Source organism: Quercus robur, chromosome 4 (genome assembly GCF_932294415.1).
Source record: "Quercus robur chromosome 4, dhQueRobu3.1, whole genome shotgun sequence".
Lineage (NCBI taxonomy): Eukaryota > Viridiplantae > Streptophyta > Magnoliopsida > Fagales > Fagaceae > Quercus > Quercus robur.
Genome location: NC_065537.1, coordinates 6,642,290 through 6,666,568, shown reverse-complemented (window position 1 = coordinate 6,666,568; position 24,279 = coordinate 6,642,290). Strand labels below are relative to the sequence as shown.

At 32.7% G+C, this 24,279-nt stretch overlaps 2 protein-coding genes and 1 long non-coding RNA gene across 7 annotated transcripts in view; 1 reads left to right on the top strand and 2 right to left on the bottom strand.

Moving 5' to 3' along the window:
- LOC126720434 (uncharacterized) overlaps positions 1-24,279 on the bottom strand; it is a 101,339-nt gene that overhangs the window by 31,906 nt on the left and 45,154 nt on the right. Inside the window, exons 1-2 of one of the 5 annotated variants that reach the window (XM_050422940.1) lie at positions 583-1,630; positions 356-506 (exon numbers count right to left, since the gene is read on the bottom strand). The exons of 3 other annotated variants lie outside the window; for them this stretch is intronic. In XM_050422940.1, coding sequence (XP_050278897.1) covers positions 356-506; positions 583-913 — 482 coding nt within the window. In that variant the 5' untranslated portion in view covers positions 914-1,630. Of the gene's footprint in view, positions 1-355; positions 507-582; positions 1,631-24,279 lie in introns of those variants that run through there. One more of the 5 variants, XM_050422944.1, reaches the window with a different exon arrangement.
- Positions 7,811-9,060, top strand: LOC126720438 (putative wall-associated receptor kinase-like 13; the record flags this gene model as incomplete). The annotated part of the gene is given in 2 exon segments (XM_050422955.1): positions 7,811-8,464; positions 8,501-9,060. Coding segments are annotated over 2 exon segments (1,067 nt in total), but the record flags the coding sequence as incomplete, so codon positions are not given.
- On the bottom strand, positions 10,244-12,439 carry LOC126720459 (uncharacterized). The gene is made up of 3 exons (XR_007653413.1): positions 12,261-12,439; positions 10,826-11,440; positions 10,244-10,625 (listed from the first exon to the last, which is right to left on the bottom strand). It is a non-coding gene; the product is annotated as an uncharacterized LOC126720459 (long non-coding RNA).

The following is a 24,279-nucleotide window of genomic DNA, read 5'->3' as shown; positions in this document are numbered from 1 at the left end:
AATCACTATCATTGCATCAGAAATTTTTAACTAAGCCAACTCTTTTAAAGACAGTACAGGCCTCCTCATAAGAGGAAGTTCAAGAAAGAAGAGGTGCTAGATGTGCTTAAGGAAATACAAGGAGATAAAGCTCTAGGCCAGGATGCCTTGCTTAGTTTTGAGGTAGCAAAGTGCATAACAAATAAGTGTCATCCTAATACTCATGCTTTTGGATTTATCTCACTCACTTCTTTGTGCCAACCTCATTATTTCACATTTTTTTCATTATACTGAATCAGATTTTCATAGGGTGTCCCAAAAAAAAACTACTAACCAAAAACAGCAACTCAGAGAGTAGAATAGAAGCACGGCTTACTCATGAAAAAGAATTTTTCCAAATCTAGCAACCAACTTTGGCTTGACATCTTCCAAGTCCAAGATTTCATTTTTGACATTTTCGAAGGAAGAAAGCAAGTCTGACACAACATTTTCTGCTATATGCACCCATGGACTCCTCACTTGCTCAACTAACCAAAACCAACAAACCCATTATTAATAATTAGTTACCAAAAAAAATCAGAGCAGAAAAATAGTAACATTTACCTGGATGATTGTTGTTGTTGAACAAAACTAGTGGATTTATTCCTGTTGTTCTCTCAAAAAGCTGCAAGGGAACAGAGTCAACATGTACAGAAGATGGAAACTGGTGATTGTGATCCAAACCAACAGGAAACCATGTGGAAATAGCCTGCTCTGCATACTTATAAACGATCTTTCCACTTCTTTGTGAAAAGGGTTTGGGTGGCAACCTCAAATTAAGGTTTCTCCTGAATTGAGGAACAAGCGATAGTGGGATTGGTGAGGGTCTATTATGCCTATCACTACTACTACCAGCTTCGTATGAGTGACGCTTGTGTGGAGGAATGTAGGCCATAATACCTATGAACTTCTACTACTGCTACTACAAACAAATGATCACTTCAATATTAGTACAATACATGCTTCTCTTATATATGATGAAGACCGATATAAGCCATAAAGATAAACTTGTTTGCTAAGTCCCAACTTTTTTTTCCTGAAACTGAAGTAAGCTATGGAATTCAACTTATTTCCTAAGTTCCCATATTTTGTTTTCTAAAAAAACATTTTTTTTATGATCATTCATGGGCGTTACTTTTTGTTTTATAATCCCGAATTTAGCCAATCAAAGAAAGTATAAAGTACATATACTTCATAGAGATGAAAAAGGTACTTTAACTTCTCCATTAAGAGGTCATTCACAGAGGAGAGAGAAAGTGAGTGTATAAAATAACCAAGTTTATTTTTGCATCTTCAGCTAGGTAATCAACAAGTCTATCTTTAGATGTCACTTTAGCAATGTGTGTTGTCATCTACCATGTTGGATTAGCAAATATAGAGGCAGTTTTGGTGTTTTTTGCTACAAGGTAAAACACACACACACACACTGAACTCTTGTCCCCACTCTTGACTTTCCAATCCCATACACGCATTACGCATATTGCTCATCTGTTACAGATGGATTATGGATATAACCAAAAAATACATTTCGGTGGATCAAGGTCCCACCAATATTCCCTCCTTTCCTCTTATAATCACAAAAAAAATAAAATAAGACTTTCTTTTCACTCTATAACCAGATCTCTCTCTCTCTCTCTCTATATATATATATATAAATAAATAAAAAATACCTGTCACCAATTTCAAGAAACCCAAAAGAAGAATCCCATACTGGTTCTTCTTTCTTTTCGTTTCTTCCGAATTCTAACCAACCAAATAGACTGCCAAATTCTAAATCAAATGTGTAATTTTCAATTCCAACATAAACCCACTGCTGCTGCGGGCTTCTTTTCCTTCTACTGCGAGCTGCTGCTTCTTTTGCTGTCGCTTCTTCTCCTCTCATTTTGTGTGTGTGTAATATATCTCTTTCTTCTTGTCTTTTAGGTGAAGAGGAAGATTGTTAGTGGAGGGAAAAAAAAGATATTTGATGGGAATAGGGAAGAAACAGGTGGATGAGAAAAAAGTGAAGATAAAAAAAAATAAAATATTATATCAAGATTGACTACAACTAAAAAAAAATATTGTGAAAATATTGTGATTTTTAATTGTATTTTTAAACTTTTTAAATTAGTGTGCTATATTTCTTTAGAAAAAATGGTGTTATTGACACAATGTTTTCATAATAAAATTTAGACAGTAAGTTATTATTAGTTTTCATCTAGACTTACTAATGAGATTATCATTTTTTTTTATCTATTATTAACAACTTGTCATATAAATTTTATTATAAAATTTTTGTAAAAATATTGTGTCTATAACCTAGACTAAGAGAGCTAATTAAACTTTTCTTAAAAAAAAAAAAAAGAAGAAGAGGTAATTAAACAAAGAATTCTATATATATATATATATATATATATATATGAATATATCTTCTCTTTTACCCATTCTTTTTTTTTTTTTTTTTTAAAAACAAAAGTCCAGTCCACTTGTTGGATAGTTGAATTGTCAAATGTTTCAGCTTTGCTTAAATAATAATATATATTTCTACCGACGCCACTCCTACAATTATATCAACATTTCTCTACTGTCCACAATTGCTTAAATAATCCCATCATAGTTTTTCTCTTCAATCGACTGTTTCTCTCTGTTTCTCTCTTCAACTCATCGACCTTTCTTCAAAAAAAAAAAAAAAAACTCATCGACCTTGACAACGTGATCCATCCGCATCCTCAAGGTCTGTCTCTTCTCTTATTCATTACTCTTTGTGAATTCTCTGTTTCTTTTTATATATTTTATTTTTATACTCTCCACAATTTATATTTGTTTTTTGTTCAATTTCTGTTTGAATGATGGGAAATAGTGAAAAAGGGCAGAAACGTTAAATTTAATTATACCTGGGTATTTTGCGTTTTCCTATTCTATATCTGAATTTCTCCTCTTGTAGCTAGAATTTGTGATTGTCAAATAAATTAATTTTCACTTTTAATACTATTATTATGTGAAAAGTAAAAAGAAAAAAATAGTGTTTGCGTACCTGTAGCTTCTTTCCTGATTTCTGTGTGGTAATCATAATTGTTAGAGAGTGGGTTTTTTGAAAAACTGAAGGGATGTTTGGTATACTCACTTAAACACATATTTTCAGTTTTTAAATAATATTATATATATTTTTATACACTTTTTTACTTACACGTATTTTTACACATATTTTTAAACAATAAAACACATTTTTTCAAACACATATACCAAACACTCCCTTAGTATGTGTTTTGATTCTAATGAACCTGTATGCATTTTCAGCGTTTTCCTCTCTTTTTTTTTTTATTTTTTTTCTTTTTCACGGAGAGAGACCCACAACTACTTTATTAAAAAAATATATATTAAAAATAGTTTCCACAATACTATTTATTCATTTAAAAATTATTTTATTACAATATTTTTAATTTTTAACAACAAAATAAACTGTATCCAAATAAAACCTTAATAAAATTGCTAACTTTCAATTCTGTTTCTTTTTCTTTTGAAAGACTCCAAATTACTTTAATTTTTTTTTCCTTTTTCCTATAAATTATTAGTACATGAACGTTACTAAACCTTATAATCTAATATCTCCTAATAATCTCAGTTGCGTGTTTAGATCAAGTCTCACAGCCAATCTTGCCAGTGGCGACACCACGTGCAGTAATTAAAATTTTATAATAATTATATACAATAATTAAAATTATATATAATAATTAAAATTTTTTTATTTGTTTACTCTTAAAAACAATTAGAAATACCCTCAATTAAAATTAGAAATACTCTCAAATTAAAAAAAAAAAAAAATTATTTGTTCTACTTTCAAGTAAAAAAAAAAAGTCCAAAAAAATTTTTGAACTAAATATGGAAAAAAAAAAATTTTTTTTTAAATAATTGTAACAGAGCAAGCCAATCAAGAAAAAAAAAAATCCAACATCAATCCTAAACAACAGATTACAAACCCAATCTAAAAAAAAAAAAAAGTTAAAACAAATCCAACATGGTGGCAAACCCATAAATTCTAAAAAATAAAAATAAATAAAAAAATAAAAAACCCAATATACGCTATTACAAGTTGTCAAAACAAATAAAACAACCTCAAATTCCTAAAATTTTTATTTTTATTTTTCTCATTCTTGCTCTATTTTTTTCTCTCAACTTTTGCTCTCCGCCTCTTTCATTCTTTCTCTCCACTCCCACTGTAGACCAAGCTTCCTCCGATCTCATCTTTTTTTTCTTTTTCTTTTTCTTTTTTTTTTTCCCTTTTCGCTGCTGCGTTTGGGTTTTGATTATGCAGAACTGAAGAATGGCTGAATGGGTTTGAGTTTTGACTTTTGAGGCACTTGGATTTCTGCCTTTCTCTAGACTCTTCTTTAGATTTCTTTAAGACTTTAGTTTCTCTGGGCAGTGGGCTGGATGTTTCACCATTTTGGGCCTTCAAGCTTCTTTTCTTTCTTTTTCTTTTTTTTTTCAAGCCTGGTTTTTTTTTTTTTTTTTTTTTTTTTTTTCAATAGGATTTGTTTTATGTTTTTGTGGGTGACATCTTGGCAGGTATCCTGTTGGCTGGGCTAGGGCGCTGGGCTTGTATAGTGTTGTGTTTAATTTTTTTTTTTTTTTTTTTTTAATCTTGTGCTTTTATATATATATTTTAGTTATTAGAAATATAATGAATAAATTTTTATTTATGCAGGTTGAGATTGCTAAAAACTTGTTATTATTCGGTGAAACTATAACAATACTTTTTATATAAATCAGGTTTTATTTCACATTTGTTTTACACTTGAAAGTGATTTTTTATTTTAGTCTTTATAAATATATTGTTTGATTAAAAATGTCTACTAGAAAATATACATTTGAATATGAAAAATTTTAAAAAAGAAAAAAGAAAAACTAATTGAGTCTCAAAAAGGATCAATGGATAAATTTGTTATTAATAATAAACAAAATATAACACAAAATTTAGATGAAAATATCACAAATGAGCAAAAAATTCACAAAAAATAGATTTTAAATGAAATATATTATAATATAAAAATATTAAATAAATATTAATTTAATTAATACATAAGTATAAACAATAATTTAATTAACCAATAATTAATTGGGGGAAACAACTAATAAAAAATAATTAATAATTTAATTAACCAGTACATTATAAAAGACAAACAAATTAAATTATGTTAGACTAAATAACAATTAATAATTTTATAATTAATGAAACAACAATATAACAAATTATTTTTTTGATAGATAATAAGAGTTTTATTGATGAAAAAGAACAATGTGTTTACGATTGTAAACTCACTGCCCTTGAAACAAATACAATCAAATCATTAGGAAAGTCTAATAGAGATAAGGAAATCAGACAAGGAACTACAATGCGTAAGATCCCAAATACGAGACCACTCAAACAAAGTCCTAGCAAGCAAGTTCTTTAACAAATCTATAGGTCTCTCAATGTTCTCAAAAGTTCGAGCATTGCGTTCCTTTCAAACTAACCACATAAGGCATGTTGGTACCATATTCCAAATCTTTGAAGAGTAAGTTCCCAACCAATTCCTCCAAGCAAAAAGAAGAGAAACAATAGTATCCGGCATCACCCACTGAACCCCAAACATAATAAGGACCTCACCCCACAAAGCAGATGCAAACTTACAATGAAGCAAAAGGTGATTCACAGTTTCCTCATCACACCTACATAGACAACACCAATTAACAAGGGGCAAGTTCTTCTTAGCAAGGTTATCTATTGTAAGAATCCCACCCCTAGCAGCAGTCCATAAAAAGAAAGATACCCTTTTAAGTACCTTTACACACCAAATGCTCTGTCAAGGGAAAGAAGCAGAAGGGGCTTTCAATAAAGCAATATAAAAGGATCGCACATCAAAAACACCACTGCGATTCAATTGTTAAATCAAGGAATCTTCACCCTCCCTACTAGGAATCTTGGCAGAGACATGCTCATAGAAAGAATAAAATCTCCGCAACTCCCATTCATTAAAGTTGCGACGGAAAAGGAAGTTCCAACTCCTACCTCCCCCGTCTAGTGCAAAAATAACCATATTAGAAATCAGAGCTTCCGAAACCACAACACAGGTAAATAATTCCGGGTATAATTCTTTCAAAGGAATAGGATCCCTCCAAGGATCATGCCAAAACCGAATACGATTGCCCTCTCTCGCTGAATACACCACATGGCCAAAAAAATTGTCTACACCTTTCCTAATATTCTTCCATAACCCACAACCATGAGTCCCTCTCACAACTCTAGTGCACCAACCTCCACCACCCTCTCCATATTTTGTGGCTATTACCTGACGCCATAGGTGGGTTGCTTCTTTCCCAAACCGCCAAAGCCACTTCTCAAGTAGAGCTTGGTTAAAAAGCCCAATCTTCCGAATCCCCAAACCCCCTATCTCCACTGGCCAAACAACCTTATCCCAAGCAGCAAGCGGATATCTGAAAACTTCATTAGAACTTCCCCAAAGGAAATTCCTTTGAATCCTCTCTAATCTGTTTGCTATGTGTTACGGAATTGTAAACAGCAATAGAAGGCAATTGTAAACTTTATATATTTGCGTGTTTTTTTATTGTTGTTGTTGTCAATATACAAATTTTCTTTTTTATTAGATTGTGTAATTTATGCTTGTTGAGGAACATCCTAAAAAAAATTCCTGGAACCGCTACTAAATCTTGCAATCCCATTATCTCTAATTGTTTTGTTAATAATCCCATTATTCATGTTAAAGATGCATAGTTTTTATTTTTGAAAGGGTATACTGGTTATTGCAAACTTTCTCTTTCTTCTCTTTTATTTTGTTAATATAACACTAATTAAGTTCATCCCATGTAATGTAACACGTTTAAAGAAACCAGAAAAGCAAAGTCAAGAGTCTATTTGCTGTGTACATACCTGGTTTGCCATTTGTACAAAAGGTCAAAGATTAATGCAGTTGTGTACATACTTTGAAAAGAAGTAAATCCAATACAATCCTTTGTGTTCACTTTTTAATTCATAATCTAGAAGTTTAGCTCTAAAGATTGAGAAATCAACTAATGATCATAGTTGAAGAATTGGAAGATTAGGAATCATAAACTTATTACTAAAATTCCAAATTTTCAATTCTGTTTTTGTATAAAAATTATAATTGATAAAGAGGCATAATTGTTAGTTTGAATTGGTAAATACATTGTATAATTGATGTCAAAAAGAGGCTTTCTATGAATGTTCTTTTCTCTTAGCTGTCATTTTTAGTGGTTTTTCCTAGAAGATACCAGGAAGAAAGAGATGACCACTTGCATACCTACTTCGTTTCACCAAAAGAATAAAAATTTTCTTGAGTGTTTGTTCTTTCGTTATTTATTTATTTTTTTTTAATAAATAAATTTGATAACATCCAATCTTACTTTTGAGTTAAAAAAAAAAAGAAAAAAAGATTTGTTGACCCATAACAGTTATATATATAATGCATTTTACATCAAATAATTTGTTGCATGACTTTCTAAATGGCAAATACATGTTGTTTTCTTTATAAAAACAAATTCATGTGAAAAATATGAATCAACCTGACCCGTCTTGCAACCCAATTGACCCTAACCTGTTTTTAACCCGCTTAAAATGGCCTATTTTTGACCCGACCTGATCTGCCCGTTTTGTCATGTCTAGTTTTTTCCCCCTTAAACTTATTTTGGAGATTACCTACCCCTTAATTTGTCATATTGTTAGTTGTTGGTAGAAAAGAACTATATATGAAGTGATATTCACTTGTTTAATAATGCTATACGTTGGCAGAGAAGAGTATCAGGATGGAGAAAGCAAGGCATGTATTTGAGGCCAGAGAAGAATACTTCATCCAGAATGGAGCAATGTTACTAGAGAAGCAAATCACTTGCAACCAAGGTAGAGATACAGAGCCAATCAAGATTTTCTCTGCCAAGGAAATCCAACAAGCTACTAATAACTATGATCCTGATCTAATCCTCGGCTCTGATATCGCAACAATCTACAAAGGAATACTAGATGAGAGGGAAGTAGCTATTAAAGTGAAAGGCCCTCCAATATTTTGTTCCACTGAGACGATGGTAGATTTTTTCTTACAACAAATCACAATAAAACAATTGATCAGCCACAAGAACGTTGTGAGGCACTATGGTTGTTGCCTAGAAACTAAAATTCCCATGTTGGTTCTAGAGTTCATCCCCAATGGCACTCTCTTTGATCAGCTCCATGGTCAACGCAACAAGATTAATTGCCAGATCTCTTGGCTTGACCGTGTAAGAATAGCCACTGAGACATCTTATGCTCTTTGTTATATGCACTATGGTAGGTTAAGGCCAATAGTTCATTTGGATGTCAAATCAACAAATATGTTTTTGGATGAGTTCTTGACTGCTAAACTATCAAATTTTGGTTTTGCGGTTTCAATTGCACCTGGAGAAGACTTTTTTCAAGGTAGTTCAGTTCCACTTGGAGAAGACTTTTTTCAAGGTAGTTCAGTTCGGGGAACTTACGGATATGTAGACCCTGAATATCAAGCGACATTGCAGGTCACGGATAAGTGTGATGTTTATAATTTTGGGGTTGTACTGGTGGAAGTCTTAACAGGTCATTATCCCACAGAAATGTTCTTAAGGCATAACAATTTGGTAGATTACTTTGTTTTGTCGATGGAGGAGAACCGCATATTCCAAATTGTTGCTGATGTAGTACTAGGCCAAGGAAGCAATGAAGATATTCAAGCATTTGCAGAGCTTGCATTGAGATGTGTCAAGAATAAGGGAGATGAAAGGCCAAGCATGAGAGAAGTTACGATAGAGCTTAGGCGGATACTACAACTTGTGAAGTCAAAAGACTCAAAACTAAGTAACGAAATTGGTTCAGTTCTAACACGATTAGCATAAGTCTATGTAAAATTAACTTAGTTTTCATTGTTGGCATCAGAAGCCCAATGTGTATGGGATTTTCAAGTCTTTTTACTGTCTATTAAGCTTGTAAAGTTAACTTTATCATATTATTTGTTATTTGGGTATAAATTGGTTTAAATGGAACAGAAACAACCAATGTTCGAGGAAATTGTAGAATATGATAATTAAGGATGGTAGGGGAAAGGGTAAATGGATCATTTCTGGATTTTTTTTTCCCTACTCTTGACACGTGTAATTCATTGTTGGGAGACATAGTGATGTTTGCTGGTGATCTCCCTAATTTGTTGTGATTAGTGCCTGAATTGATACGTCTGTCAATAATTTCATTGGCATGTGACCCAATTCTAGTTCACATGCCCTTGCTACTGTACCGATGCAACACTCAATACTCAAAATATGTTCTAAAGAGATCTCACGCTGGAGAAGATTTGATTACATTTCTCTGTCTGACAATTACTTTGACACCATGCCTGCAGTTCTGTCTACTACGGACAAGAAGACGGAAAACCTTTTTTTTTTTTGAAAGAGAGTAATTTTATTGCAAGCAATTCACTATTAATTTTGGAAACATGGAGGAGTATCCTCCAGCCAAATCCTACTTGTGTGGCATTTGTTTGCATCTAAAGCAAACATATGAGCACATCCCTATTGCAACACTTAGGTGACCATCTAACTGAACACATAACTTTTGCAACTTTGTTTTTTAAGTCATCCACCAGATGGCTAACAAAAGATAAACAAGGCTCCATTGATTGAAGCTATCCTTTGTCTGCATCCATGTGCCTTAGCCCTTAGGTCACACCAATCAGCAATGATTGCACCTGCAGTATCTATAATTACCACACCATAACTCAGTAGCATCCCCGTTTATCAGTAAGCTCATCAAAATTAACTTTGTAAACATAAATAGGAGGTAGAGCATAGTCTATTGCATTGACCTTCAGGAGTTATGGTTGATGAAGGGATAGCCTCTCGAAAGGTTTGGACGTAATCCACTGCACATGACATAACTCTGCCACTATGCTTCAACCACCCCCACGTAAAATCTTACTTCTAAGTTTGTTTGGAAATAAGTGACCATACCTTCCTCCAAGAGTTAGGCTGTGTGGTTATGTGCTCTCGCTCTTGGGCAACCATAAGCAATGAAATTTCTTAGAAGTATCATTGACATGATATTCTTTTGTATGGTTGCGATTTGATGCTTCTGAAGGATGTAGTTATCAAGTTTCACTAACATTAGATTTGAGACTTTAGAAAGCAAGAAAAATGGAGCTTACTGTGTCAGATTTACTGAAGACGTTGAGAAGGTATTGGTGGTGAAAGATGATCAATTTGACACCATGATTGATTTGCTTATAGCTCTGACAACATGAAAATCTTGTACTGTATACTTGAAGAAAGAAATGAAGAAGGTAATGTAGAAAAAAATTGTGCAGATAAGAAGGATATTGGAAAAGAGATCCACCTCTACATATAGTAGACAAATTGCACATGTACAAATCTCATTTAGAATTGATTTACTTGATCTATAATAGAACAAATAGAACTTTTATAACTCAACTTGTTGTTCGAATTACCTCAAAAGCAAAGATGTGCATCAAATCCCCCATACATTCTCTTTGGTTGGACCAAATCTTTTGTAAAGGCTGTATTAGCTAAAGACTTCCTGTGTTTTGTACCTTCTGGACCTGGTATCAAAGAAAAGAAAACTAAAAGGAATTTAGTTTAGAACTAAACATCCATATATGTTAAAACCGAAAATCAATTACTTTAGAAGCTTCATTATCCAAAATTAGTAGGCAACATCCCAAAAATAACAACTGTACAGTTTCTGCTTTTCTTAGCAGATAAAGTTGAACAAATAAATGGAACTGTGAGAAAAGGGCACCTTGTATGGATTGAGCAACTCTTCTAGCAAGGAAGAAGTATTCTCTAAAGCATCATTCTGAATATCCATTGCATAAATACAACGCTGGCTAATTCATTATCAGGTATAATGACCATTGCTAAAGTATCATAATCATTGCCACAAGTGGCATTAATCATTGTATCCCCTTTCTGGACATCATGTTTCCAAACCCTGGTAAAAATAGTCAATATCAACTATTTGATGCCTGGATACTATTGCCTGAAATAATAGGCAAAATACGAACGTAAATGTCTCAATCTAGAGATAGAATTGGACAAAAAAATGCATTAACTGGAGCCTGTAGAAGCTCATTCCAATATAGCATCAAACAAGGTCCATAAAACAAACTCATTTCGTTGATCCACCAAGCAAAAGTAGCATTCAGCTCATAAACTTAAGTACCAAGAGGTGTGTGTGTGTGTTTATGGTTAATTGTGAATGAGTTCGGCAATCATCCACACCAGTGTACAAAAAGGCATTTTGAAGATCACCACCAAATCTAGATTGTGGTATACTTTCCTAGAAAGGAGCAGTTAATCATAAATGGAAGCATGATCCGGTGCAATTCATTCTGTTTAAGGATGAGCAGATCACCTGCAAGATAAGAAGTGAAGTAAGCATGGAATATGTATGGCAAGCATATTATCATTGAGTATGCCATTGAAGTGTCAATAAAAGACATCTAGGGACCTTAAATCAATTGTTGATTGATCAAAAAGATAAGAAAATTGTAGAGAGTAATCCAACATGCATAACGTTCCAATTTCTAAAACTCGCATCAGATGCTTCAATTTCGTTCAGAAAGGAATTCTTATGTAAAGTTCCAATCTATTGTTGTAAGAACTTTCTCTCTGCTGTATTTAAAGTGCACTTTTATATTTTACTTTCTTTTCTTCAATTGTTCCCACAATATATAATGCTAAAAGAAGTGATGAAGGGAACTTTTTTATTATTAAAAATTACACATGAATGTAACAGGGAATCCGTTTCTATTTGGGTGTTGGGTTTGTGTGCCCTTTCAAACCCGTAGAACGTAAAATGCCAGTGGCCGGAGAGAGAGAATTGGAGGATGGGAACAACAGCAGAGGGACCAACCTTGTTCTCCCTGTAGTATGAAGTGGTAGCACCCATATTACATAAAATTCCCAGGTTAAAAAAAAAAAGTTGAATCACATAAAATTTAATGTAAAGCATTAATATTATAGCTTAGCAATGTAATTCATGTGGTAGCACCCATTTCCATTCAAACTCAAATGACATTACACAAGCACACACAATCTCATTGCAGAAAAGTCCAATAATCATTCAAGAAGTGAGCAACTAGCACAAATAAGTAACACAAATAAGAATTCAAGGTATTTGAACCCATTTTTTGAAACTCCATGAACAATAATCAAGAAATCCAATGACTTACAGAGTATTTGAACCCATTTTTCCAAATCCTAGCAACCTTCCTTCCAATTGACTGAGCTCTCCTCACCACATTCCAAGTACTCCTAGCAATCAGAGTCACCGAAAGACTGATAATTTTACAGAAATTTTACAGAAATCTGTCATACCTGAGCTTTGAAGCGTGAAAGAGAGGGAAAAAGGGAGGGGGATAGAAACAAAGTAATGGGATTGTGACGTGTATTAATTTACACGGTACTTTATTTCAGAAATATCAAGTACCATTGAAAAAAATTATTAACATGCCAATTTTCCCTTTTACCCATTTTAGTTACCACCTGGTTATGTGCTATGATCTAGGGCAGATTCGTCCATTAACAACTCTAAACCAAAATAGGCTCCACCACCTTAAACTCTCACTTGGATCCATCAAATGGTAATGAGTTAAGAGTCCATTTGGATACAACTTATTTTACTGAAAACTTAAAATTGAAAATACTACAGCAAAATAATTTTTGAATGTATGAATAGTACTGTGAGACCCATTTTTAATTAAAGTTCGGGTGAAAAAAAGATGTTTGTGGGTCCCATGGCTAGTGTTTGGACCTACAAACAATACCATTTCAAACCAATTGTGGACGTCCAAAGTGCTAGTGGGTCCCGTGCACAATGCACGGGACCCACTGGCAGGTTTGTCCCCCACGTGAAACCAACTTCAAGTAAAAAAAAAAAAAAAAAAGAGGAAACGTGAAAGGGAAAAACGCAGATATAAATAAGCCCTATCCAAACCGCATCTAAGAGTTGATTGGACATGAAATTCTACTTAAACAAGACTAATATCTTCTCCTAAAAAAAAAAAATAGTATTACTGTTGAAAATTTTTTTAAATAAATTTCATGATTTAAAAAAAAAAATTCTTTAAATCATCTAATTTACCCTTTTTTTTTAATGACTAAAGTTTTTTTTTTGTTTTTTAGAAAATTTAATGATAAAAGGTAGGTTATACATTTTATGTTACAACATTTTGATTAAATGTAAATATTACAATATAAATAAATTAAATAATGACAAAGTTTAGTTACAAAATTAGTTATAGCCTAATGTTACAACTTTACTCAATATTTTTTTATTGAATATAATTTACCCAACAAATAGACCAAAACTCACCAATATATATACACACACATATAATTTATGGAATTTTTATTTCGATCAAAATTTTATGACTGAATCTGTTGGGATGGAACTCATCTACCCTATGAAGTTAGGAGATTTATGTGAGAAGAACTATTTTCATTTTTTTTTACTGAGTTTTTATTAACGTAGTTGAATTATTGCTTAAATTATAAGATTTTTTCAAAAAAATTTAGATAATGAAATTCATCTTGATTATTAATATTATTTTTTCATTTGCTGTTCTTAATTGATTATGCAGATTATTTCCTCACTTATGACAACATTAAAATGGCTATAACTGATAATTTATAAGTAAATATTTACATTGCAGTATAAATACTTGCATTTTTGTAATTTATGGAATTTTTTTTTGGTCATATATACAAGAAATTTATATATGATTAGTACTTTTGCTATTATACATGTTAGCAGTATAATGGAAATATTTTTAAGTGCCACATACACACACATATATAATTAAATTACAGTTTTACAACTAAGAGCTTTTGTAATATCATTTTTTTTTTCCAAAAAAAAAAAAAAAACTTAGGTGATACACATTTTCCATGTAACTTAATTTTTAAAAATATTTTTACTATTTTATTTGTTATTAGATTTGGTTATATTATCAAAAATATATTTTTTTAAATTAATATATAAATTTTTTATTAAACCGTTCATCACACTGACATAATACTAATGTGCGTGTATATATATATATATATATATATATCTATTTTTTTTATACAATATCTATATATATTAAGAGGATTCAGAAAGTTAGTTATTACTTTTTTTCCTATCAAAAATACCCCTAAATTAATTAACCAACAACTTAAAAATGAAATTAAAATATTAAATTGGCAAAAAAAAATTAGTTATTGGTTTTTTTACAGTAAAAAATACCCCTACCTAAAACTTAAAAATCTGTATATATTAAAAGGATTCAGAAAATTAGTTATTTCTTTTTTCCCTATCCAAAATACCCCTAAATTAATTAACCAACAACTTAAAAATGAAATTAAAATAGTAAATTGGCAAAAAAAAGAGTTAATTATTGGTTTTTTAGTCAAAAATTCCCCTACCTAAAACTTAAAAAATGATTAAAATAGTAAATTAACAAAAATAATAAATTCCTACTTCTACATTGAAATGTCTTTCTGCTTCTAATAAACTCCTACTTTTATGTTAATTTAAATTCCTACTTCTACTCACTAACTCCCTACAAAATAGGATCACTCTTTTGTTAGGTTAAAACTCTTCCAATCTACAAAACTCACTCCACATTATTTATTTATTTATTTTATTAGAAAAAATAGAAATTTTAAATAATAATAAATACATATTATTAAATTTTACCAAAAAAATAGAAGCTCAGGGCCAGAGGCTAGTATATATCTATTTTTTTTGAAAGTGGACTGACTTTTATTAAATTTTAAGCATATCCAGATACAAAGCTTCTCGTGCAGGAGGGGATTCCTCCAGCCAAACACTCTCATCAACTAACCCTCTAGCATACTTTGCCAAACAATGAGCCACTTCATTGGCTGTACGGCTAACCCACCCAACGGACACAACACGTAGACCAGCACACAAACACTTTATATCTTCATACAAGTGCCCAAGCCGTGACCCATTAGGCTGTGACCGTAAAATCCTCTGCATAATTGAGACGTTATCCCCCTCTACCAGCAGCTCGGTGAAACCCGCATCCACAGCGAACTCCAAAGCGTTGCGGCAAGCCAGCACCTCAGCCTCCTCACTACCCGAAACCGGTGGTCCTTTCGCTGCCATGGCTGCCATTACTTCTCCTTCCCCGTTGCGAATTACTGCCCCGAAACCCGACGCATTTAGTTCATCGAAAATGGCTGCATCAAAGTTTAGTTTAAACCCATTTCTTGGCGGTGGCCTCCACTGAACTTCTCTGGCAACCTGTCTTCGAGTAACCAAGTGTTGTTGGGCTTCTCTAAATTCTTTCAAGAAGTCAGCTGCTCTCTTGTTCAGCCGAGATGGGTCCTGCAAGCTCCCCCCGTGGAAAACTGTATTCCGTTGGTTCCAAATCAACCAAGCTTGGACAAAGAAAAACTCGAGCTCCTCGGTATTTAATTTCTCCATTAGCTTCTCCACAAGCTGCAGCATATCAAGCTGTCCTCCCCCACATTTCTGCAACCGTCTCACACACCCCGCCCACACGTCCTGAGCCACACTACACTCCCACAAGGCATGGATTGCAGATTCCAAGCCTCTTTTGCAAAGTCTACACCTGCCATCGTTGACAATTTGTCGTTGAGCTAGCTTCTCACAAGTTGGCAGGATATCATGGCAAGCTCGCCATGCAAAAATCCGGACCTTATTTGGTATGTGGAATTTCCAGAGCTTGCCCCACACCTTGCTGCACCCCACTGACGAAGAACTCTCTCCATTTACATCATGCTCCCTTCTGAGCTCTCTAGCCAAATGGTACCCTGTTTTGACCGAATATTCCCCCTCTGTTGAGTGCAGCCAAAACAGAGTATCATCATTTTGTCTACGGCTCAATGGAATCCGAAGTATAGCATCCGCATCTTCATGGTGAAACCTCCTCTCAATTAAGCCTCTATCCCACAGCTTGAGTGACCAATCAATTAACTCCGAAACACGCCATTCCCATTCTTCTTCTATTGAATTGTCAATTATCAATTTATCATGTTCTGCTCTTGCTTTTCAATAATTGAATTGTCGATCGGAAGTTTCGTAATTGGACCTCCTCCTACCAGTCCACTTGCTGGGTAATTGAATTGCCAAACGTTTCAGCTTTGCTTAAATAATAAAATATCTTTCTACCTACTCCACTCACTACTCCAACAATTATAGCAAGTTATCAAGTATCAAGATTAGCCAAAAAAAAAAAAAAAAAGTTATCAAGTATCAACATTTCTCTACTGTCCACAGTTGCTTAAATAATCCCGCCATAGTTTTCCTCTTCAATCGACTCTCTCTCTCTCTCTCTCGCTCTCTCTTCATCTCATCGACCTTGACAACGTGATCCATCCGCATTCTCAAGGTCCTCTCTCTTCTCTTATTCATTACTCTTTGTGAATTCTCTGTTTTTATTTTAATACTCTCCACAATTTATATTTGTTTTTTGTTCAATTTCTGTTTGAATGATGGGAAACAGTGGAAAAGGGGAGAAACGTTAAATTTATATACCTGGGTTTTTTGCGTTTTCCTGTTCTATATCTGAATTTGTCCTCTTGTAGAAGTTGTGATTGTCAAATAAATTATTTTTCACTTTTAATACTATTATTATGTGAAAAGTGAAACAAAATAAAAAAATAGTGTTTGGGTACCGGTAGCCTCTCTCTCTCTCTCTCTCTCTCATCGACCTTGACAACGTGATGTATCCGCATCCTCAAGGTCCTCTCTCTTCTCTTATTCAGTACTCTTTGTGAATTATGTGTTCTTTTTTTATTAAATTTATATTTGGTTTGTGTTCAATTTCTGTTTGAGTGATGGGCAAACAGTGGAAAAGAGGGAGAAAAGTAAAATTTATTTCTGGGTTTTGGTGTTTTCCTGTTTTCTATCTGAATTTTTCCTCTTGTGGAAGTTGTGAGATCGTCAAAATACAAAATGTTTCCCTTAAAAAATAAAAAAGTGTTTGGGTAGCAGTAGATTCTTTCTTGATTTTTGTGTGGAAATCATAATTTTTAGAGAAGTTTTTTTTTTTATTAATTTTTTTTATGACTCAATATAATTCCAAACTTTCAATTCTATTTCTATATAAAAATTATAATTGATAAAGAGCCATAGTTGCTAGTTTGAATTGGTAAAAATACGTTGTATAATTGATGTCAAAAAGAGGCTTTTTATGAATGTTCTTTATTCCTAGAAGATGCATACCTACCCTGCCGAAAGAATAAAAATTTTCTTGGGTCTTTTTCTTTCCTTTTATTTTTTTATAAAATAAATTTGATAACTTCCAGTCTTACTTTTGAGTTAAAAATAATTTTCATTTGTTGTTTTGCCAGTTGTTTGAAGAATAATCAGTCTGAGATAGTAAGGGAAAAAGAAAAGGTTTGAAGGCCAAGTTGTTTCAAGCAGCTTTTGAGCATTACCACCACTGCTGCAAGTCCTCAATTCTGTAGGTTATCATTCTAGTGCTGTTTCTGTTCCTTTTGGTCACTGTACCAAAAAAAAAATGTTTATTCATATGAATCATTGTTATTCTCTCAGAGCATTTATATTTTTAAATAATACAAAGAATATATTTTAGGAATTGAGTTTGTCTGGCTGAACCCATGAGTAGGAGCTTAAAACTTCCTTCTTGTTGATGCAACTCTCTGATGCACAACCAAACCTTTTGGACTGCAGTGCTTTGCATTCAGAAGTCTCTAGAATACAGCCATTAGTAAAAATAATTGTTTGCTTATATGCATTAAATTTAACCCAATGCATATAATGTCTAGACCTGGTCGATTTGTTTTCCGACTTTCTGCCTACTTCCACAAACAATTTAGTTCATGGGTTTATTCATTTCTTCACACCATGGACCTAGACCCAACTATTTGATAGTTTGATTGATGGGCCAAGAATCCAATTTTGTCAGGCCTAACCCATGAATTACTATAGTTTTAATTTAGCATACTCTCCTGTTTATGCACACCATGGGCAAAATGATCTTGGGCAAGTACCGAGCAAAATCACTAGTGAACTTAGAAAGCCCTTTATAGGCATAGCTCATGGTGCAAATCCATTAGCAAAGACATAATTTTTTTATAACACAACAGAAATCCACTGAATTTTAAGAGTACAGTTTCAATCTGATGATATCATAAATACTGCAAAACGGTTTTTGGCATCTTCAATTTGTGAAAGAACAATCAGGCTGTTTAGAGAGAAATCCCTTATAATATATGTGCATGCTTGCATGTGACTACGTCTCTTTGCTTCCAATACCCAATGCCCAATCTTAAAAGTTAAGAAGCAATACAAAACATAACACCTTGGAGACTCTAATTGAAATGTGTTGGGATACCATTTAATCCAAAAGCATAAACTTATGAGTTTGGACCTAATTATGTTATATTAATTATTCGCTCTTGTTATTATTATTCAATGTGAGACTTTACTCACACATGTACACATAACATAATGATTAAAAACAGTAGTTGGTTTCAGAAAAAAAATGGCCAAGGCAGAGGATGTGAATGGACATTGAATCTGGTGTTGTTTCAGGAGGTTCTTGAGTTCTACATTACTCTTCTACTGTAATTTCAGGCCTACTTTTCTACAGCTACCTCTTTTCCTCAATTCAATTATAATTTTCCTCCTCAAGAGAGCTTTTCTCGCTAAATAGTTTTCTTCAAACTAAGCACACACCTTTTTTCTGAGGAATCATTCAAGCCTCTCTTCTCCTTGACAACGTGATCCACATCCTCAAGGTCCTCTCCCTTCTTTTATGTAATGCTTGTGAATTCTCTGTTTGTTTGTTTATTTATTTTTATTATAAATATTTTAGTTTGGGTTCAATTTCCACTTGGATGATGATAAAGCAGAGGAAAGGTGGAAAAACATAAAAGTTGTTTATGGGTCTTTGCATTCTTTCCCTTTAGTTTTATATTTGAATTTCTCCTTATATACCAACTGTTTTAAACGAATTAATTGGTTTGACATTTTATTTATTAATAATACTTTAATTTTATAATCTTTATAATACTTCAACCTCCATTGCGAGACACCAAATCATCCTATGTAACAAGCCAATGAATAAATTTTCACTTAAGATCTTAGTGAGATCAACTCTGACAAAAGAATACTGAATGAAATTACTTGATGCATATACATTTATTTGTTATACAGGGGAATAGGTATGATTCTAGTAAGAGATAATGTCATCCATTCGCGGTTAATCTCTAGTGACTATTATTACTTATTTGACCACTTTAATGTAACAAAAAACACAATAAAAATGAGTCTATACTTATTCTACTCTTATATGGAATATTAAATTACAAACATTTTTCTCTTAATATTTTCATTATTATGTTACAGCTAATTGTTGGCATGTTAGGGAATCATTTAATGCTATGCATTTTTTTGTATTTAGAGAGAATAATGCATTGTCTTTAATTAAAAAGGTAAAATAAAGGGAAAGTTGAGAAATTTATTTATTGATTTTAAAAAAGAGGACTACCTTATGGGACTACTAGAGGCCCAAGAATTTGGAAAAGATGGAGTATTCTTCTTGGGAAAACTAAAAGGATGCATCATTTTAGCTGTGATTGGTCAATGGTGTGAGGATTGCAATGAGTACATGCATTGACATGGGGAAGGGTTCATCTTGAATATAAAGATCAAGAGGTTTGCTACTTAGAAATTTTTTATTAAAAGCACAAAGTTTATTTTGTAGTGATAAATGCAGTTATATAATTTTAAGTTTCCAACGTCGATCCTTGGATGTAAAGGGCACTAGCATGCCTACTTTGTTTAAAAAAGAAAAAAGAGTTGTTGACTTGACTGAAAATAGATGATGTATTCCTCCACATCAAATTGTTCTCTTCTTCTAGTTTTTTTTCCTTTTAATTTCTCTTTTAAATTTAATTAAATGTACTTTTTTCTTAATCTTTATTGTAGTTCAAGATTTGCCAATATATTTCTAATGGCTGCCATTAGCACTCAAACTGCCTCATCTTCATCATCATTTTCTTCTTCAACACTACAATGGAAATATGATGTCTTTCTTAGCTTTAGAGGTGAGGACACACGCAATAGATTTACCGACCATTTATATGTCGCCTTAAAACAAAGGGACATTTTGACCTTTAGAGATGAGGAAAAACTTGAGATAGGAAAATCTATTTCACCAGAGCTTTTGAAAGTAATAGAAAAATCAAGGTTTGCAATTGTCATTCTTTCAATAAACTATGCATCTTCTACATGGTGTTTGGATGAACTTGTAAAGATCATTGGGTGCATGAAAGAGATGAAAATGACGGTTGTTCCAATTTTTTATGATGTGGATCCATATACTGTACGAAAACAAATGGGTACTTTTGCCCAAGCCTTTGCTAAACATGAAGAACATTTCAAGGACTACATAGAGAAGGTGCAAGAATGGAGAATTGCTTTGAGAGAAGTAGCTAATCTCAAAGGATGGCATGTACAAGATAGGTAATCCAATTTGACATTTCATTCTTTCAAATATTTACATAACACCCACCTCATATATAGCATTGTTTTGAACCTTATGTAGACCTAAATACATGTATGTAATTCTTTCTAGTTTTGTCTTGAGCCAATTAATTTTCAATCAACAAAATAGAAAATTGGATTTTCTATCTTTTTTTAAACATATTTATTGTGATTTACACTAACCACATATTTTTATCTCTTCGTTGTAGGCCTGAGTCACAAATTATCCAGAACATTGTGGGAGAATTATGGCATAAATTAAGCTACGAATTCTCCGATAATACTGAAAAGCTAGTAGGAATAATTTCTCGAGGGGAGAAATTGGAGTCATGTTTGGATTTAGGGTCAAATGATGTTCTCATGGTAGGGATTTGGGGGATGGGAGGAATAGGTAAAACAACTCTTGCTAGAGTTGTTTTTCGTATGGTTTCAAATAAGTTTGAAGGTTGTTGTTTTCTTGCTAATGTTAGGGGAGTTTGTGGGAAAGATGGTTTAGTTCGATCACAACAACAACTCATTCTTCAAATTTTGAATGAAAATATGAGTGTACAAGATGTTAATGATGGAGTTTTTGTGATCAAGAATAGGTTATGTCATAAAAGAATTCTTCTCGTTCTTGATGATGTAGATCAATTAGATCAATTAAACAAGTTAGCAAGGAGTCATTTTTGGTTTGGTTTAGGTAGTAGAGTTATCATAACAACAAGAGATAAGCATTTGCTAGAGGCCCTAGGAGTAGATGAAATATATGAGTCTAATGGATTGACTAATGATGAATCTCTTCATCTTCTGAGTTTGAAAGCTTTTAAAAAAGATCATCCTCCCAAAGATTATCTAAAGTTGTCTAAATATTTTGTATATTATGCGAATGGGCTTCCTTTAGCTATTGAGATTTTGGGTTCGTTTTTGTTTGGTAGAAATATCGATCAATGGAAAAGTACATTAAATAGGCTAAAACAGTTTCCTGAAAATGATATTCTCCAAGTACTTAGAATAAGTTTTGAAGTTTTGAAGGACTACATGAAACAGAGAAGGAAATATTCCTAAATATTGCTTGTTTCTTTAATCATAAGGAGAAAAATGATGTAGCGAAAATATTAGATTATCCTGATCTTTTTCCAGATGTTGGACTGGGGGTTCTTTTTGATAAATCTCTTGTTAAATTCCGTGGTCATACCTTGCAGATGCATGATTTGCTTCAAGAAATGGGCAAGAACATAGTTTATAAGGAGTTAGCCTTCACAAAAGTCCACACAGATTGGACCTCCTACTAGTCCACTTGTTGGGTAATTATCATGTTCTGCTTTGCTTAAATAATTAAGATAAGAAGAATTTTCGTATTTGGACCACCTACTAGTCCACTTGTTAGGTAATTGTCATGTCCACAGCTTTGCTTTAAATAGTATCTCTCTAGGCTCTAGCAACTCCACTCTTACAATTATATCAACATTTTATACTCTCCACAATTTCTCTTCTATTCTCTGTTTTCCACTCCTACCGACTCTCTCTCTGTCTGTCTCTCTCTTCATCTCATCAACCTTGACAACGTGATCCATCCGAATCCTCAAGGTCCTCTCTCTTCTCTTATTCAATACTCTCTGTGAATTCTCTGTTTATTTATTTATTTATTAAATTTATATTTGGTTGGTGTTCAATTTCTGTTTGGGTGATGAGAAAACAGTGGAAAAGGAGGAGAAATGTAAATTTTATTTTTGGGTTTTTTGTGTTTCTCAGTTTTATATCTGAATTTTTCCTCTTGTAGCAGTTGTGAGATTGTCAAATAAAAACTGTTTCCCTTACTATTATAATGCGAAAAGTGAAAATAATAATAATTAATAATAATGTTTGGATAACTTTCTTGATTTCTGTGTGATAATCATAATTTGTAGAGACCAGCTTTTTGAAAGACTAACTAAAATTCCAAATTTTCAATTCTATTTCTTTCTAAATTATTAATCAATTTTTTTTTCTTTTTCCAATAGATAATTAGTACATGAACGTTACTAAGCTTTATGCCCCCCAATCACAATTTCATATCTCTTAATAATCTCAATTGCATGTTTGATCAAGTTCCACAGCCAATCTTGCAATCATTATCTCTAATTGTTTTGTTAATAATCTCATTATATATATATATATATATATATATATATATTTATTTATTTATTTATATGTATGTATATGTATATAATTGATGTCAAAAAGAGGCTTTTTTTTTTTTTTTTTTTTTTCCTTTCTTTTTTCTCAGCTCTCATATTTAATGGTTTTTTCTAAAAGATGCCAGCAAGAGAGTGATGACCTAAAGAATTAAAATTTTCATAGATCTTACTTTTGAGTGAAATTTTTTTTTTTTTTTTTGTTGATTTGGCCCATAACATTTAAACAACCAATTACATGGGGAAGGGTTTATCCTAGAAGAGTGCAGTAAAAATACTAGATTATCTTCTTTTCTTAGTAGGAAATTATGATTACTTGCAGTCAAGAATAATCAGTCTGGGAAAAGAAAAGGTTGGAAGGCCAGGTTGTTTCAAGCAGCTTTTGGGCTTTACCACTACTGCTGCAAGTCCTCAATTCTGTAAGTTATTACTTTTCAAACACATCTATCTCTTTTATTTCTCTCTTTTACTTCCTCTTTGAAGGAAAAAATCCACTTCAAAATATATTCTTCTTCCCTAGTTATTTTCCTAGTTATCACTTTACCAACATATTTCCAATGGCTTCAATGAGTAATCAAGGAGCCTCATTGTTGTCATCATCGTTCTAGTGCTGGTTTTTGTTCCTTTGTGTCACTGAACCAAAAAAAGAAAAGTTTGTTCATATGAATCACTGTCGTTCTCTTAGAGCATTTATATTTTAAAATAATACAAAGAATATATTTTAGGAATTGAGTTTGTCTGGCCGAACCCATTGAGTTCCTAGCTTAAAACTTCCTTGCTGTTGATGCAACTCTCTGATGCAGAACTAAACCTTTTGGACTGCAGTGTTTTGCATTCAGAAGTCTCTAGAATGCTGCCATTAGTAAATATAGTTGCTTCTATGCATTAAATTTAACCCAATGCATAAATGTAATCAGATTGAAAATTTAACCCAATGCATCAGATTGAAAATGTAATCTTAAAATTCAATGGATTTCTATTGTGTTATAAATAAATTACGACTTTGCAAATGGATTTGCACCATGAGTTGAGCTATGCCTAGAAAGGGTTTCTGTAAGTTCACTAGTGATTTTGCTTAGTACTTGCTCAAAATCATTTTTCCATTGGTGTGCATAAACAGAATGAAAGTATGCTAAATTAAACCTCTAGTAATACATGGGTTAGCCCTGGAAAAATTGGACTCTTGGCCCATCAATCGAACTATCAAATAGTTGTATCTAGGTCCATGGTGTGAACTAAGTAGTAAACAGTTTGTGGAAGTAGGCAGAACGTTGGAAACCAAACCGATCAGGGATATAATAAATAGTGCAAAACAGTTCTTGGCATCTTCAATTTGTGAAAGAACAATCAAGTTGTTTAGAGAGAAACCCCTTATTATATATGTGCAAGCTTGCATGTGACTATGTCTCTTTGCTTCCAATACCCAATCTCAAAAGTTAAGAAGCAATTACGTAATACAACAGCTTGGTGACTCCAATTGAAAGGTGTTGGGATACCATTTAATCCAAAAGCATAAACTTATGAGTTTGGGCCCAACTATGT